Below are 19,003 nucleotides of genomic sequence, written 5' to 3' on the forward strand. Positions count from 1 at the left end.
TGCCTGTTATCACTTCTACTACCTGTCGCGCACCCCAGAAGAGAACACGCTGAGTACTGGTAAGGACAAAGGAAAGTTTCTGTCAAAGTTTAGAAGGAAAGAGGGGCTGAGCAGGGAGCACTTTCAGCTCATATTTAAGCCCCAGACAGTGGAGAAAGCCGAACATCCCCCTCCTGCTCTTGGGTCGCCGCGGGGCCGGAGATATGCGAGAGGGAAGTTTTTCTACTGGACATCTGCCGCCTTGTCCCCGAGACGCGCGAGGTCCGCAGCGCCATCCATGGAAGCCTCGGCCTCTGCCCGTCTCGCCGTACCCCAGGGCCGACCGACCCCGGCGTGCGGCGGAGGATCAGCGGCCGCCGCGGACGCGCGCGCGGACTGCCGGGCCGGCATCGCGCTGGGGCCTCTTTGCCCTCCCAGCGGTCCCAAGTCGGCCTCTGCGCCCTGCCCCAGGGCCCTTTCAGCTGGCGCCGATTGGGTCTCCGGCCACCCGCCTCCACTTCCCCTCGCGCCGGCGCTGTGGCGACGGTCACGAGACGCCGGCTGCCCCTGCGCCCGCCAATGGGAGCGCACGTCGCGGGGAGACGCGGACGTCGCTCTTCCAAGATGGCGGCGCGTCCGTCGAGAGCTGCCGGGCCGGGGGGAAGCCAGCGAAGCCGAGTAAAGCCGCCGCCCGGGAGAGGACTGAAGGAGCTGTTGCCGCCGTTGGCGGCGGCTCAGGCAGTTTTCGCTGCTGCTACGGCTGTTGCCATGCGGCGAGGCTAGGAAGGAGCTCACTTCCCCGGGGTGTAATAATGTTAACAGAGGTAAGCGGCGACGGCGGCCAGTGTTTACCTGTGAGATGGGGAAGGGGCCGGCGCCTGCCGGTCGGATAACATTATTTCCGCCGCCTGCGGTCTCGACCCTTGGTAGCGGGCCCCGGGGCCCGAGTAGAGCGGGGATCCTACAAGTGCGCCCTGAAGAGGAGCTGTGCTGACTCAACAGTCCCGCCACCTCCGGCTGCCTGTGCCTCTTCTTTCGCAGTTGCCACTTGCTCGTCGCCCCTGGCACTGGTCTTCCTCCTGCCGTCGCTGTCTCCTAACTCGCCGCTCCCTTCGTGGCGTCCCCTTACACGCTGGTCTGTGGCAGTGTCGGTCTCTCCGCGTTGCTGCTGGTTCCTGTTCCCCTTCGGTTTTCCCGAGGTCTCTCTCTTCGCGGGTCCCTGGCCTCCAGGGCCCTCCACCTCCAAGCTCGGTCAGCATCCTGGGTTTGTCACTCGGCCAGACCGGTTTGTTTCCCACCCCCTACCTTGACTGCTTCGTGAAGAGGACCTCTTTTTCTCAGGGGGATACTTCGATAGCCCAGTTACATCACCTCCCTCTCCCACACCCTGTCACCTTTCGCTTAACTCGTAGGAATCTGGAAGTTGAGTTTAGCATCTATCCTCTTGATTTGCTTAAGACTTCCTTGGTACTCTCAGTGGAACAGTTTTCTCCCTTGGTTCTGAAATGGAAGTAGGGCAACTATGACTAGCCAATCAATTTCCCTTTTCTAGTGCTTGATGACCATTGCAAAAAGCAGACTTTTTGAAGAAGTAGAGTTTGCCTTTACTAGCAGTACTTTAAGGGAAAGAACGAAATTGTTGTAAATAGGTACTTGACCTAAGTTAACAGTTATGTGTTGTGGTATATGTTAGTGTGGGTGTCATTGAAGATAAATTCTGAAGCTTGTGGATTTGAGGAAATATCTTAGAAGCTATACTCACTTTAAGTCCTGTGAAGCTTCCAATGTCAGCTGTCACGGACTAGTTTGGGCATCTTTGTGGGCTGAACTAAGGATAGCAAACAGTTTTAATGGGCAGTGAGAAGTATTCCTACTTGGGCTAACGAGGACATAAAAATGTTTGTAGATGAGTGGCTTTTGTTGTGTGAAAATGTGATAATAAAGGACTTGCCTTTCCAGCCTTATTAACTCTGAAGAACTTCATACTTTGGTATTTGTACTTAATAATCTGCACACAGCCTGGTGTAGGAGGGCCTGGTAAATACTTATTGGTTGATTTTTAACTCATGAACTACTTATTTCTAGTAGTTTGTAGTTCACTTTATATTTCTGAATTCTACAGATTATTTTTTTCATTCCTGTAGTTAATTTTATTCCCATGGTTAATTTTATTCACAGAGATTATGGTATATCATAAGCTCTGTTGTCATTAGCAGTATTAGGTTAAAAAAAAAGGCAAGTAGCAGAAGTTCTATTTTTACCTTTAGTGTGATATTTTGTTGGGAATAATTAGCCTTATAATAAATTTTCAGTGGTATTGCTAATGTACAGTATTTTATGAGATAATCTTTTGGTTAAATTTGGCTTAGGTTAGCAGCCTTTGAAGAGTTGTACTGCTTTCACATGAACTCAGTGCTTGCTAGTAAAATGAGAGTCTTGATTTGGAAAGGCTGAACTTTCTAAGCTTCTGTATTTTTATTTTATTTTATTTTTTGGCTGTGCCACGCGGCTTGCGGGATGTCAATTCCCTGACCAGGGATTGAACCCGGGCCACGGCAGTGAAAGCCGCGGAATCCTAACCGCTAGGCCACCAGGGAACTCCCTGAAGCTACTGTATTTTAAAATAATTTCATCTTTCAGTGAAATATTTTAAACAGTAAGTCAGTGATAGTAGTTAGATGTGCTTTATTGCTGTGTGTGTGTGTATGTGTGTGTGTGTGTGTGTGCGTGCGTGCGTGCTGTGTGTAGCTTTTAAGTGGAAGAGCCGGGATTCCAACCTGGGCAGTCTCTGCTGAGTTTATCATTAACCACTACACTGGATTACCTCTCCAAAGTAAGGCCCACATTAAATGGTACTTGGATCTCATCTGTGGTTGTGAGTAGTCATTTTATAGATGAGAAAACTGAAGCCCAGAGACTTACCCAAGGCCAAACAATTATTAGAAGCAAAGGTAAAACTAGAATCCCATCTCCTGACTCTCAGTATAGAACTCTGACCATTTTCCTCTCCATAGATAGTTTTCAGCTCTCTTGAGAGATTTTATTTTATTTATTTATTTTAATATATCTTTCTTTTATTTATTTATTTTTGGCTGCATTGGGTCTTCGTTGCTGCGCGCAGGCTTTCTCTAGTTGCGGAGAGCGGGGGCTACTCTTTGTTGCGGTGCGAAGGCTTCTCATTGTGGCTTCTGTTGCGGAGCACGGGCTCTAGAGTGCAGGCTCAGTAGTTGTGGCACATGGGCTCAGTAGTTGTGGTTTGCGAGCTCTAGAGTGCAGGCTTAGTAGTTGCGGCGCACGGGCTTAGTTGCTCTGTGGCATGTGGGATCTTCCTGGACCAGGGCTTGAACCTGTGGCCCCTTGCATTGGCAGACGATTCTTAACCACTACGCCACCAGGGAAGCCCCACCCACTCGTTTTTTTTAAATAGGAGTGAACTTCCACATATCAGACTTACGGTATAGGATGTTTACCTGAGAACTTGTTTCAATTAATCTGAATTTTCACAACATTCAAATATAATGAAATATTTATTAGTAAATTTTCATTACACACACTTTAAAAAGCTACTGGGGTTATTATTTCTGAGCAGGTATTATTATAGAGAACTAAAGTTATAGAAGATGTAGGAAAATATGCTGAATTTGCACCACTGCTGTGGCATACTCTAGAGATTGTCTGTGCATAAAAACCAGTTACCAGCCTGTTGACACTTGTGCTTTTAAAAATAGTGAATAAAAATCGTACTTATTTAAACTTAGTAGTTGTTTGGGTTGTGTGTAAATGTGGAGCATTAGTAAATGTTACATAAAAATTGTAGTTGTGCTAAGTTATTTCCATCTAGATTTATTGATTTTTTAATATATTAACACTCATTCTTGATTTTGTGGTTAACAAATATGGTACAGATGGGTAAGGCATAAACTGCTGCACTTTTAGAGGTCCCAGGTTAATAATTAAGGGAGTAAAATTTTGTAGTTCAAATAAATTTGGAAGATTTGCCTAACGGAAGTTAAAAAGGACTTCTTATAGCTTTTGATAGGTGATTTGCTGTCAAAGAATGTGTTAGAACTTGTGTCAAATTGCATAGAGACTGTGATGGTTAATTTTATGTGTCAACTTGATTGGCCTTGGGGTGCCACATTAAACATTATTTCTGGGTACCACCGTGATGGTGCAGCTGGATGAGGATGAGATTAGGATTTGAATTGGTGGGCTTGTTAAAGTAGATTGCTCTCCCCAGCGTGGGTGGGCACCATCCAATCTCTTGAGGGCCTGAATAGAACAATAGGAAGAAAGAATTTGCCCCTTTTTTTTCTGCATCACTGTTTGAGCTGGGACATTTCATTTCATCTTCTCCTGCCCTTGGACTGGGATTTATACCATCAGATCCCCAGATTCTCAGGCCTTTGGATTGAATTACACCACTGGCTTTCCTGGCTCTCCAGCTTGCAGACAGCAGATGGTGGGACTTCTCAGCTTCCATAATCTTGTGAGCCAGGCCCTCATAATAAATCTTAAAAAAATTTCCTATTGGTTCTGTTTCTCTGGATAACCCTGACGAATACAGATACTTACAGAGTTTCTTGTATTTCGCTTTGGGAAATCCTGAGATGTGATGAGTTGTGCATTAAGGGAGAGTCTTTGGACTTTCAGAGCTCATTTTAAAGACACACACACACACTCTTGCCCATAGTAAGTGCTTAAGAAAAAATTATGACTTGATTTTGTTGGTTAATACATTAGTTAAGAGAAATACTCTTGGGGTGGGTTACTCCTTACATGACGTGAGCTCTTTCTTTCATTATTAGTTAATGACATTATAAAGGCTACTAACCAGAACAAGAAGCATAGGCCCATTGCTATTCAGAGGATGTTAAGAGGTGGGAAAGAGATTTTATAAGGGAAGAAGAAGGACATTACTGTCTAGAATGAGGCTGGCTTGCCACTCTACATCTTTTGACAAGCCAAGTTGAGTATTGCCAACCATTTCTCAAGAATTCTAAAGGGCCTTTGTTTTATTTTCCCCCCACTGATTCCAGACTTTCAGAGAGCTTATAAATAAACTATATTTGTTTAGTATTTATTTTCATTATATTTTCTTATTCTAGCACGCATATACCGTTTTTTCATCACTTCTGATTATCAACTAGCTAGCTGGTTGACAGAATTGCAAACAAAAGCAAATGTGTGATTTTTTAGTTAAACTCTACAACTTTATATTAGATAAATGTAGGTCTTCCATTTGGCATTTCAGAATATTAAAATAGAGGTTTTAGATTTACATAACCATCCTTGGGAGTCCTAGGTAGGGAGATACTAGTGTTCAGATGCATTGTTCCAAAGTTTGTTGACCAGTGTTTCATAGAAATTGATAAAAGTTTCTTAACTAGTCCACTGTGTTTAAAAGTTTTGCCTTAATTGCTACAAGTTTATAAAATTACTTTTATTTATTTGAGGAAATACGGAATTAAAGTACAGACGTTTGTAGTTTTAAAGGTACAAGGCATTGGTTTGTGAATCATAAGGCCACTGCAAAGTGTGTGGGTTTACATTTCTGTGTGTATTAACTACCAGCACATGTATACACTTTTACAGATTATAAAGGGTGCTTTATCTGTTAATTTAATCACGTTGTTAGATGTGCTCATGCTTATGTTTAGTGTCATTTCTAGTTTAACTGTGGAATAAAGAGTATTGTCTAGAGTAAAGAGAAAAAAAGGGGTATGCGAGGATGTTTGAAGTAGATCGTTTTAGGTGGATCAAGTAAGCTCTGTTAGCTGAGTAATAATGGAAAAGGAGGGAGCATGAGCTTCTGGAAGAGGAAGAAAACAGGTTCTATCATCGTTAAGAGTTTCCAATGCTGGCTACTCACTAATTAGCCATTTGGTGGCAAAGCTAAGTGACTTTATGGCATTCCTGAGTGAGGTTCTCAGGGTATGGTTTTTTAAATTGTGTTTTGAAATTCTGCGGTTTCACAGACCATCAAGTGCTCCCTCAGTTGATGGAACTCTAACATTGACTTTCTGAGTCAAGTTTAATTTTCGTATTACAATGCCTTATATATTTGTGAGGAGGGGGAACTTTGAATTAAAGCAAGTGGACAGCTCTGTTTTATCATGTTAAAAAATGGTTGAAACTTGAGTAATAGGTTGAAGTCATGGTGATGCATACTTTGTCTATCAACTACCACAATAGTGAGGCTACACGAATATGACCTATATGTTAGGCATTTCTAAGGATGAGTCTTAACTTCACCACTTATTTATGATGTGACGTTGGGGAAGTTGTTTGAACTTTCTGACCCTTAGTTTCCTTCTTTGTGAAATTGGGATAATAATAGCACCTTCCTAGCTACTCTCACATTGTTATGAAGATCAAATAAAATGATAGAGAATAAAATTCTTTGTAAACTGTCAATCATTATACAAATATTAGTGGTTAATACATCAGTTTTGTTCTCTATATGTCTTACACTAATATGAATTCAGGTTCTAGGCTCCATAGCTTTATGGCTTACTAGCTTCTCAGTGGATCCCAGGAGAAAGAGGGTATCCCCTGGCCATTGGTGCAGTTACAGAGAGGCAGGGACTAGACTAAAAGAAGGGAAAGGAAAAAAAATAGACTGAGAGCATGTCTTGCCGAGTAATAATAAGGATAGCTTCTTGTGTGGTTGGTAAATTGATTCCAGAGAATTTCTGAAAGGGCAGTTCCAAAAAATATTTTGAAAAAGGTTACTTATTTGAGGGTTAGTAGTCATTTGTGTATACACAGTGTGAAATATTCGTGGGAAAAGAAATCCTTTATTTTTAATCAACCCTGGTAAATTATTAAAATCCTGGTAGAGTCTTAAGAAATAAATTAATAAGTTCTTAATTCTTAATTGTTTAATACAATTTTTATAAGGCTTTGGTTGTAACTTGTACTAATGGAGATTAATTTTTGTGGATCACTTTGTTCACCAAACATAAATAGCCCTACTCTGTGGTAGGCACATGCTAAGTTCTGGTGCTGCAGTTGTGTCTGACCTGAAACCTGCCCTCAGAAAATTCACTATCAGAGCTAACTGGTGCCACTTTGGCCATCATTCAGCTGAAGCTTTGAGGTCTTTTGTCAGAATAAAACAAATTACGTAATTAAAAGATGAAAAATTAAGAGGAATAAAAGGTTGGAGAATGTAATTAAAAGGTAATTACTTGCATTTGCTTTAGTTAACTCCAGGTAAAACTACCAGTTTGGATGACATGGCTGCTCTAAAATGAGCTGCTTCTTACAACTGAAGAGTCAGCCCATTTCTACTGTCTCTATTCGTTCCAAGCTAATTCACAGTGAGAAGTGGAAGAAAAAAAAACACAAGAGAACAGAGGAGCAAAAAAAAAAAAAAAAAAAAAAAAGTGAATTTGTCTTTTGTTTTGTTTTTATGAAAAGACTCTTTATATCTCCTTAAGAGGTCTACCAGATTTTACTGAAAGACGTAGCTGAATTCCATTACCTTGGTAAAAGTAGTACTTGGTCCCTACCCCGTATGTTACATATTCGTGTAAACTCCTGAATGTGCGGCTTACCATTGTATTCCCAGTGCCTGGAAGAGAGCTTCACGCTTAGTCCTCACTAAATATCTGTCAATAAAAGAATGTTGAATATTCCCTCCAGCAAAATGAAAGTAAAATTGAAAAATTACTAAGACAAAAATCGTCTTTGATAAATTTAAACTATCACATTAATTACCCTTCAAGGACTGGTTATTATCTCTGTCCATTAGGCTTTTTAAAATAGTACACTGTGGTTGAATACTATGTTTGGGATCACAAAACACGCACACAAAAGTTAGACAAAAAAAAAAAGGTGAACATTAAGCATTCAGTTAGAATGTAATTCTGTTTTAATTTTTCCTACAGAGAAGAATCTGATTAGATTGATGTTATTTTCATGTAACAAATCATAAATGCAAGAACAACTTGGATTTTATTTTGTTTTTACTACTTACTTTTTATGATTTCGTTTGTATTCCTGAACTAGATAAACCTAAAGCTTTGTTTATAATAGTACAGTAATGCAGATTTTTGTGGTGCTTTGTTGAGTGTTTCGTGTTTGTATGACCTTTAATGTTGTCTCGAAGTTGCAAGTAAGAGTAAAAATTTAGTCATGAATTTCAAAAAGTTGGACATTTGGGGGGTACCTTTTCTAGGAGGGCAGCTGCTACCACGATCTCTTACCTAAAATACCTCTCAATGTCACTCTTAGAGCATTGTTAGATCATTTCACCCATCTATAATTCCACTGTATATTCAGAAATAATATGTACCAGAAAAGTTCAAAAAAATAATTCTGCAGCTGGTTTAATGATCTTTCAGTTAGTGCCAGAGGCTCATATACAATCATCTGGAATAATTCACCATTGTTAGATTACTGCACTGTTTTCTCCAATTTCCTGAGAGACCTTTTAATTCTGATGCAGCTGTGAAATTCCTACGGTGAATCCTGTTTTGACCTTAGCCCTGCATTATTGGAGAGTCCTTGAATGTTACTCTATTTAAACCTGAATTGGTTTTGCTCTTGGAACCCTGGAGCTATCTTTAGCCTGGCTGTGGTTTGGCAGGTGAGCGAGTCTGTGATTCTTTGTATTGTGACATCTTTTATTTTCAGGCCAGAGTTGTGTGACAACAGGATATGTATGGAGAATGGCTCTTCGATTCACGATCATTTGAAGCTTGGAAGTTATAAAACTGAAGTTGTACAGTTTTAATGGAAGAGTTAAGTCTGAAATAAAATTTCACCTCAGTTTAGTTATTACATAGATTTTGGGAAATAATGGTCTGATTTTAAGATACTATGATATTATGTATTATCTAATGTTTCTCCAAGTCGTAATATTGTACTTTAGAATTTGTTCTTGATTTCTCTTCCTGAGATTATTTGAGGTGGCATTTTTTCTTCCTCAGAACTTTCCTCAGGGTGTTTAATCAGATCACAACTGTTAGTATAACTAGCTACTTTAATGTCCAGTGTTAATTACTAACGTCATACACTTTTTCTTGAGTACTACCTAAGTGCTCAACACTCAAACCGTTGCAATAGTCTAATCCTGGTAAGAGTTAGCAGAGTAAGAGGAAGTGGTCTAGAGGGAGGTTGGCGACAACTTGAAAGGTGGAACACAACAAAGGTACAGAAAAAGAAACTGAAATAATGGACTTTACAAATAGTGGGTGTGTTGATTATATAAAAATTTTAGAAAAATCAATTAGGCTTAAGAATATTTTATAATTTATAAAAGCTCTACCAGTTAATGTCTGATAGCTCAGAATATTCAAACAAATAATAGGCACTAATGCAAAATTTATAGAACTCCAGAAGTTAGTGAGATTGCCTTTGTACTGGGACTCAGAGTGTTAATCATCTCTCTCTCTCTCTCTCCCCCAACCCTGCCACATATACATCTTCTAATCACAAATTGGACATTCTTAGTTTCTGAAGAAGAGTGTATGCTTTTGGTTAAGAGTGGCCGTTGGTGTCAGATTATTTGGATTTGAATCTGTTTTGTCACTTCAGAGTATTTTGACCTTAGAAAGTTATTAACCTTTTTGAGCCTCAGTTTTTTCATCTGTGTAACTTTTAAATTAATGATACCCTATAGGGTTGTTCTAAGTATTAAGTGAAATACCATGTTAAGTACTGCACACAGTATTTCCCACAATAAAACTCAAGAAATAACTAGATTTTAATTATTATTTCCTCAGAAGTAAATAACAAGTGGTTTATTTTTTTATAACTTAGAATGTGTTTGAAGTTGTTTTTTGTATTTTGTCTTTGTTTTATTGAGGAAGTTTTAAAATGTCAAATTAAACAAAATAATCCCCTTTGATGCAGATGATCTAATTCTTCCCTTTCTCAGTTTTTATTAACTTTCTAAATTATGTATTGCACTAAGAGCTAGATCTAGACTAAATATCAGGAGGAAATCAAGAGAGGTGACACTTGTATACTGTGGTCATGACTAGAACTTTTGACTGAACAATAATTTCTTCTGCCCACTAAAGCTTTTACAGTAGATGAAGTGAAAGGGAAAAGTTGTAGTATAATCTCACATTATGCTTTAAAAAGATGCCAGTGTTGTGTAGTTTTCTGCTATGGGAAGTACTAAGGTTCTTGTCAATTTGATAAAGTTCTATGTAAAGTAGCTCAGAATTTATTTAAGCTTTTCTCTTGAATTGTTCCTTTTTATAGGGAATAGAAAGATGAGGAATGTTAAAATACTTTGTTTAAAAAAATTATGTAGTTAGCTTGATTGGTATTAGTATACTGTGTAGTAGGTTAAGAAAAAGACTTAGGGCTAAGTTATTACAAATATGATTTGTACTTATACATCTAAATATGGGTATTAAGAATGTAAATTCAGTTCCTTTATTCAGGAGCTGCTTATCTGCATTCATGTAATAGTACAATACATTGTTATATTCAAAGAGTGGAGTGTTGGGCTTCCCTGGTGGCGCAGTGGTTGGGAGTCTGCCTGCCGATGCAGGGGACACGGGTTCGTGCCCCGGTCCGGGAAGATCCCACATGCCGCGGAGCGGCTGGGCCTGTGAGCCATGGCCACTGAGCCTGCGCGTCCGGAGCCTGTGCTCCGCGACGGGAGAGGCCACAAGAGTGAGAGGCCCGCGTACTGCAAAAAAAAAAAAAAAAAAGAGTGGAGTGTTCATGTGATAATAACATTTTAGTTAGCTGAAGATTATACCATCAAGGTCCTTTGTGGGTGAATCTGTGTCTGTCTCTATTTTCCTTACTATACTTATTTTCTCCCCCTTGTCACTGTTGCTTTGTGGATGTGTTGATTTTTTCCCTCACCTCTTTTATTATTCTCCTCTATGTCTGTAGGCGTGCTTGCTTTCTCAGTTTTTTCCCCCTAACCTTCACCCTTTCCTTCCCCTACCTCCAGCAAATTAAAGAGGCCACAATAATTTAACTTTTATTTTTTAAGTTATACTCCACTTAATGGGTTTAAAAATACTTTCCATTGCTTAAAAATTTAAAAGGCGAATGTATACAACAATTTGTATATATTTTTAAATAATATACAGTTAATAAATACAGTTTAAATAATATACAGTTCAGTATAATTTCGTTTTGTGATTGTATACCTCTTGTCTGAATTTATATTGATTAAAAAGCCTCATAATCTCTGAGTTAACAGAGAACAATGTTGAGCTTTATTTTTTATTGTGAATTAAGAGCATCTTGTAGTACTTTCAGGGTCATTGTTTTGATGTGGAGTTGTTACTGTACAGCCTTCAGGAACATGAAGGAAATTTGTTTGAACCTGTACCAAGTCTAGAATATACCTTGAAAGTTATCTGAATACTAATACCTACAAAATCTACACCAGATTCTTAAGGGGTACCAAGGACTAAGATATTAGTGTCAGTTTAGTTACTTCAGGTTTTTCTGATAAATTGAATTTTTTTTTTTTTTTTTGTGGTACGCGGGCCTCTCACTGTTGTGGCCTCTCCCGTTGCGGAGCACAGGCTCCGGACACGCAGGCTCAGCGGCCATGGCTCACGGGCCCAGCCGCTCCGCGGCACGTGGGATCTTCCCGGACCGGGGCACGAACCCGCGTCCCCTGCATTGGCAGGTGGACTCTCAACCACTGCACCACCAGGGAAGCCCAATAAATTGAATTTTTAAATCTTAATAAATCACTTTTATTTGATTCCTTAGATATATGTGCAGAATTTTGCCCATCCCCCTCCATATCCTTTTTTTAAAAAAGTCTACTTAAGAGTCGGTGTAAAATAATGGTTCAGGACATGCTTGAATTTTATTTTTTTAATTTTTTTTATTTTTTGGTATGCAGGCCTCTCACTGTTGCGGCCTCTCCTGTTGCGGAGCACAGGCTCTGGACGCGCAGGCTCAGCAGCCATGGCTCACGGGCCCAGCCGCTCTGCGGCATGTGGGATCTTCCCAGACCGGGACACGAACCCGCATCCCCTGCATTGGCAGGTGGACTCTCAACCACTGCGCCACCAGGGAAGCCCTATTTTTTTTATTTTTAAAATTTATTTATTTATTTTTGTCTGCGTTGGGTTTTTGTTGCTGTGCATGGGCTTTCTCTAGTTGTGGCAAGTGGGGGCTGCTCTTCACTGCGGTGCACGGGTTTCTCATTGTGGTGGCTTCTCTTGTTGCAGAGCACGGGCTCTAGGCGCGTGGGCTTCAGTAGCTGTGGCACTTGGGCTCAGTAGTTGTGGCTCGCAGACTCTAGAGCTCAGGCTCAGTAGTTGTGGCGCATGGGCTTAGTTGCTCCATGGCATGTGGGATCTTCCCGGACCAGGGCTTGAACCCATGTCCCCTGCACTGACAGGTGGACTCTTAATCACTGTGCCACCAGGGAAGCCCCATGCTTAAATTTTAAACCAAGTTCAGTTCATGGTCCACTTCTGTGACTTAGCTGTTTCCTCATCTATAGAATAGAGTTAGTAATATAACTTATGTCATAGAGTTGTGAGAATTAGAAATCTATATAAAGTGGTTAGCAAAGCACTAAACAGTTAATACTAACACTTAATACATCATGGCTCCTGCTGTTTCAGAGGATGCTCCTTTTCATAAGAAGAAAGGGAGAGGTAGGAGATTGGTGACAGTTCAGTGCTAGGCTGTGCTTTGAACATTTAACCCTGTTTACTGTAGTTTCCCCTTGTATTATATATTATGGGGAAAAGCAGAAGTTGAATTGTCAATATTGGGACTATTATTCTTGTATTGTTACAGTCTTATATGAATGAGGTGAAGGGGGGCCACTTATGAATATGGCCTGTTTTATCTTGCATTGCACTATTTAACTGCTGTAGTAAAAGTTTTGTGTGCTGTAGTAGAGAACACTTTGGTAAATAACAGTCTTCTAATGTATAAACTAAATTCATTCTTTCTGATTCACTTTTGTAAAAGGAGCTTAAGGTGAATTGCTGTGTGACTGAGTTTATTTTTCAGTATGAGGTAATGATAGAGAATGATCTTGGTGTTTGAAGATTTTTTTTTTAAATTATTTTTGGCTGCATTGGGTCTTCCTTGTTGCACGTGGGCTTTCTCTAGTTGCATAGAGTGGGGACTACTCTTAGCTGTGGTGCGTGGGCTTCTCATTACGGTGGCTTCTCTTGTTGCAGAGCACGGGCTCTAGGCGCGCGGGCTTCAGTAGCTGTGGCACGTGGGCTCAGTAGTTGTGGCTCGTGGGCTGAGCGCAGGTTCAGTAGTTGTGGTGCACAGGCTTAGTTGCTCCGTGGCATGTGAGTTCTTCCTGGACCAGGGCTCGAACCCGTGTCCCCTGCATTGGCAGGCGGATTCTTAACCACTGCGCCACCAGGGAAGCCCCTGAAGATCTTTATGTACTTACTGTAATGTGGCTCAAATAGAGTGGGTAGGCTGTAGACAAATTATTGGGTTAGAAATGCCAAGTGCAATACTGTATTATATCAAAATAATAGATTTTATTTTAGTAGTATTAAAGTGACAGAATCTAAAGAGAACAAGATATTTATGGAACAGGAGGAGAATTATTGAGAAACCTGGGCATTCAACATTTTAATTTCCTTTTGATGTTTTCTTTCTGGCCTTGAAAAATATAGTGGAATAAAGCTTCCTTCCTCACTAAAATATTCCCGTAGTAGTTTCAAGAAATGTAATGAATTAGAACTCTGTTATTCAGAAAAAGAGCTTTTTAAAGGAATGATTTAAGTGTAATTTAAAAAATCATTTTTTGTTGTTAAATGTATTAGAAGAAATACAAGTTTTAGTGTGTTTAATTATTTCTAAGAATATGATTAGAATTACAAGCAACATAATTTTCAGCCGTTTCAAAATTCTCACAAACTGTTGGTGGAAATCTAGTTTTTCTTTTCTTTATCCATATACATTGACCTAGGTACAGGAATAGCATAACCTGTATTATCCCTCACAGGCATGTGGGATCTTCCTGGACCAGGGCTCGAACCCGTGTCCCCTGCATTGGCAGGCGGATTCTTAACCACTGCACCACCAGGGAAGTCCCTCCTCTTTCTCATCCTCTTTCTGCTCTTCACTGTTGTGGATGATTATCTTGTGCATTAGGATGCTGTGTAGGATGCACACAGCAAAATCCTTAGCCTCTGTGATACCCACCCCCCATTTTGATAACCAAAAATGTCTCCATACATTGCTAAATGTTTCCTGGGGAAATAATTGCCCTTGGCTGAGAACCACTGCAGTAAAGATAGTGCCTTTTCTGCACTTTATCTCTTTAGATACTTATTTCTAGAATTGTTTTTATCTCGAATCTGTTTTGTTCCATTGATCTGTGTGTCTGGACTTTAGCCTCTTTTGCTTATTTATTTTACTTCTCTTTGTTGTTTAGTAAGTAGTAATTTAAAAAACAGCTTTATTGACATGTAATTTATATACCATTCATGAATACAGTTCAGTGGCTCTTAGTATGTTCACAGAGTTGTGCATCTGTTGCCACAGTAAGTTGTAGAACTCATTACCCTCAAACAGAAAAACCCTTACCCTTTAGCTGTCACTCCCAAATCTTCCCTGCTTTGAGCCCCAGGCTATCATCACAAGTCTGTCTCTATGGATTTGCCTGTTACAGACACTTTATATAAATGGAATCATACAGTGTGTGGTCTTTGTGACTGGCTTCTTGCACTTAACATGTTTTCAAGTTTCATATATATTGTAGCATACATCAGTATTTCAAATTTCTTTTTATTGCCTAGTAATCCATTGTATAGAAACACCACATTTTGTGTATTCTTTCATTTATTGATGGATATTGGGTTATTTTCACTTTGGGGCTATTATCAATAGTGCTGCTATGAACACTTGTGTACACGTTTCTGTATGGACCTGTTTTCATTTCTCTAGGGTATATACTAAGAATGGAACTGCTGAATCATATGGTAACTCTATGTTTAACCTTTTGAGGAACTGTAAATTGTTTTCAGAAGTACTGCACTATTTTTATTCCCACCAGCAATATAGGAGGCTTCTAATTTCTCTGCATCCTCAAGAATATTTGTTATAATCTGTCTTTTTGATTATAGCCATCTGGTGGCTGAGAAGTGATATCTTGTAGTGTATTTGATTCGCATTTCCCTAATGTCTAATAATGTTGAACATTTTTTCATATGCTTTTTATGACCACTTATATTATCTTCTTTGGAGAAATGTGTACTCAAATCTTGTGCTCATTTTAAAATTAGATTATTTATTTCTTAGTCAGTTTTTATTTATTTAATTTATTTTTATATACTTTTGGCTGTGTTGGGTCTTTGTTGCTGCACGCAGGCTTTCTCTCTTTGCAGTGAGCGGGGGCTACTCTTCGTTGTGGTTCGCGGGTTTCTCATCGTGGTGGCTTCTTTTGTTGCGGAGCATGGGCTCTAGGCGCGTGGGCTTCTGTAATTGCAGCACACGGGCTCAGTAGTTGTGGTGTGCGGGCTCAGTAGTTGTGACGCACAGGCTTAGCTGCTCTGCAGCATGTGGGATCCTCCCATACCAGGGATCGAACCTGTGTTCCCTGCGTTGGCAGGCGGACTCCCAGCTACTGCGCCATCAGGGAAGTCCTTCTTAGTTTTAACAGTCCTTTGTATATTCCAGGTAGAAGTTCATTATTAGGTATATGATTTACAAATATTTTTTCTCATTCTGTGGGTTGGCTTTTCATTTTCTTGAGGGTATCATTTGCAGCACAGCATTTAAAAATTTTGACATAGTCCAATTTATTTTTCTTTTGTTGACTGTGCTTTTTGTGTCAAAAATATTTAAATTTTGTAATATATTTTCTGTAATTAGCTTCAGGAAATGGTATCAAGGATCACATAAACAAGACAAACTAAATACATAAAAATAGAGCTGAAATTAAGCCATTATAGTTTTCCCCAACTTGAATTTTGAAAAAATAATTTTTTTCTTAAATTTTATTATCATATTTAGATGTGTGTGTGTGTGTGTTGATAGAAGACTTTACTGAGAATTTGAGGGTGATGAGGCATTTGGTTTACATTGTAGCAGTGCTAGGTAATTAAAAACCACTCTGCTCTGTAGTGGAGTAGCTAGCTACAGTAACCTAAAATTTTGCAGTGTTCCAATCCTCAGTTGCCATGCTTTGAGTGTTTTCATGGTTAACCGCACCCCCTAGAGGAGGAGGAATCCTCCAAAAGCAGAGACTATTTATTTCTAGTCCTGCCCTCTCTGTCTGTAGTAATCTGTTTACCTTCTCCTGAATTCCTGGCTCTATTATTTCATTATTATTGGTGTGCTTATCCATTATTTTTTCTCCCGGCACATTCTGAGTCTCTGGGTCTTGACTTTGCAGATCCCTAACTAGGCCGGCTTATTCTTTCAGCAACACTACATGTCCAGGAATCACAGCTCAGTCATGATATTCTTGAGGATCATCTCTGATTATGGTCCCGCTGCCTCTTCATAGTCACTTGCAGCAATGTGTCTGCTCTCATCATCTCCACCTTCTTTTATACTTATTAACGTTTTAAAAATTTTATTTACTACCTAATTAAACTTTGACAATATACAAATACATATCTGTTTTTTAAGATTTTCCAGTTCATTTTAAAGGTTATGTGTGTTAAGCTATTCCCTCGTTATTACCATAATTTGACCAATTGTTATGTGTCGCTTTCTCAAACAAGATGTTAGTTTCATGTTTTTCACTTGCTGGAGTACAGATTTTATGACAGCCTTTTTGATGATTGCTTGATAGAAATAAACATCCATAATAGTGTATTCACTTAAACATTTTAAATGACTATTAATTGAATGTAAATAAAATGAGTTAAGGATATGGTGTGTCTTTTGTAGGAAAAGTGGTATGTGTAATCTAAAAAGAATAAAGTATTATTTGCAATATATATTTTTAAAAAAGTTCATGCTGCTTGAAGAGTAAACCAGTGCAGAAGTGTATTTAGTAAGAAGTGAAAGTATTTGCTTTTTCTGTTTTGAAAGCAGTCTGGGTACATACTTCTATACCTTTCTTTATATTTAATACACATGAGAGAAAATTTTCATTAAGTTAAAAAAATTACTCTTAAAAGTGGTGCTGTAAATTATCTTTTCCCACTTTTATAAGTTTCTCAAGTGTTTATCTGATTTTTCCAGTAGTGTTTATTGTTACACTTTATACTCCTGTCTTCTCCCCTTCCCTCTGCCATATAGATAGGTGCTCACTGAATTGATTTGACACAGAAACAAAGGGCAAGTGAAATTGAAGTATTAAGATGCCAATTAATGATAAGAAAGGAACGTAATCTGGTGAAGATTATCACTAGGAAAAAATATTGATGTGTATATCACATTGATTTAGATGATTACTGAGAAGATCTGTGGATTCGATATATACTTATTCAGAGTATACTGGATGTGCCATATGTTATACTTGTCAACAGGAATACATCAATGAATAAAGCATATACATTTTATGATCTCATGAGACTTACGTATATGGTATATACAGGAAAATAAATAGACAGTGCCAACGTAATGTGATAAATGAAGATATTGGCAAGAGAGTGGTTGAAATGGTGAACTGTGGAGTCCAGTCTAGATAGGGAAGTGAATGCAGAAGTGGGCTAAGTAAGGAGAAAGTAGAATTAAGTGTCTGCAATTCTGAATGATAACGAAAAATAGATGCAGTAGGTTTAACTAATTTAGAACTGGAAGATTGTGATCAGAGAGTAAGATAGTTAATTTTCACATTTCCCATTCAGAGAAGACAGGGTGATGAAGTCTGGAGTGTGGTCTTAAAGTGGCTAAAATGGACTTGCAGTGAATGTCAGTGGAGGTGAAATGCTTATGATATTAAAAGTAGAGTGTTGGGAGTTCCCTGTTGGTCTCGTGGTTAGGATTGGGCGCTTTCACTGCTGTGGCCCGGGTTCAATTCCTTGTTGGGGAACTGAGATCCCACAAGCTGCACGGCGTGGCCAAAAAAAAGAAAGAAAAAGAATGTTGGGTGGATGCATGTTGAAATAATTCAAGGTTATGTAGTACTTAGGACAGAAGCATGTCAAGAGTTTTGAGTGAATGATTAGGAGTGCCTTGGGGAGCAGTGGTTTGCACCTGTGACTGCATTTTGGAATCACCTGGGGAACTTTATAAACTACTAATGCTCTTACCCTAACTTTGCTGCACATTGGAAATTCTAATGGCTAGCTCCCATCCTCAGCTATTCAGATTTAATTTGTATGGGGTGTAACCTGGGCAGTGGGGCTTTAAAATGCCCCTGGGAATTCTAATGTGCAGCAATTGCACAGTGGCAGGGTTTTTGTTTTTTTGTTTTTTGTTTTTTTATGGGAAACTGGCTGGGAGTTACGGTTAGGAACATGACCCTGCATCATGAAGTTGGAGTACATGACAAATGAAAGAATGAGCAACCTTTGAGAGTGAGGCAGGAGAAGCAGCTTTTACTTAAAGCAAACAGTGAAATTGTTGATGATATAGATCCATTTATTTTTACCCTGGAGCAGAGTAAACCTAGAGGGAGGTTTTGGGAGGAAGGTAAGCAGTGGGAGGTTGGATAAAGGAGGAAAAAACAAGAACAGTACAGTGGTTAGAGTCCAGGAGAGGACTGATAACTGTAATAAATTTATCTTTTGGTAGTGACCAAAGATAACAGGGCATAGTGGGTTCATAATGAATCTGGAAAATACATTACGCAGTCCCATGGTGGATGAAAGTTGGGAATTGGGTGAGTGGCTCTCAGGAGTCAGTTTAAGACCTGGGGTTGAACTTAGTAGGAAGTCCTAGCTTTGTATTCTTCTCTTTGTTAAGGGGTTTGGATTGGTTGCATAAGATCCATGGAGAGGCCCAGAGTTTCATGCTGCTGTTCCACAGGCTCCTAGGTGAGTGATTAGGGGCCTGGTCTCTTTTGTCCTGACACTGGCAGGAGGAGGCTCTGGAGTGTCAAGGCTTGGTTAGGTCTGCAGAGCATAGCTCTGCTCACTCCAGCGTGCTTGCTTGTGTGAGTTTGACACTTTGCTGTACCTAACAATGG

At 39.6% G+C, this 19,003-nt stretch overlaps 1 protein-coding gene across 1 annotated transcript in view; it reads left to right on the plus strand.

The window, feature by feature from the left end:
* Positions 1-203: 203 nt before the first annotated feature.
* SNX13 (sorting nexin 13) overlaps positions 204-19,003 on the plus strand; it is a gene marked incomplete at its 5' end in the record, with an annotated part of 140,487 nt that continues 121,687 nt past the window's right edge. The window contains one exon of the mRNA XM_082846760.1: positions 204-803. Coding sequence (XP_082702886.1) covers positions 204-803 — 600 coding nt within the window. The remainder of the gene's footprint in view (positions 804-19,003) is intronic.

This window comes from Leucopleurus acutus, assembly GCF_964270905.1.
Source record: "Leucopleurus acutus genome assembly, chromosome: 9".
NCBI lineage: Eukaryota > Metazoa > Chordata > Mammalia > Artiodactyla > Delphinidae > Leucopleurus > Leucopleurus acutus.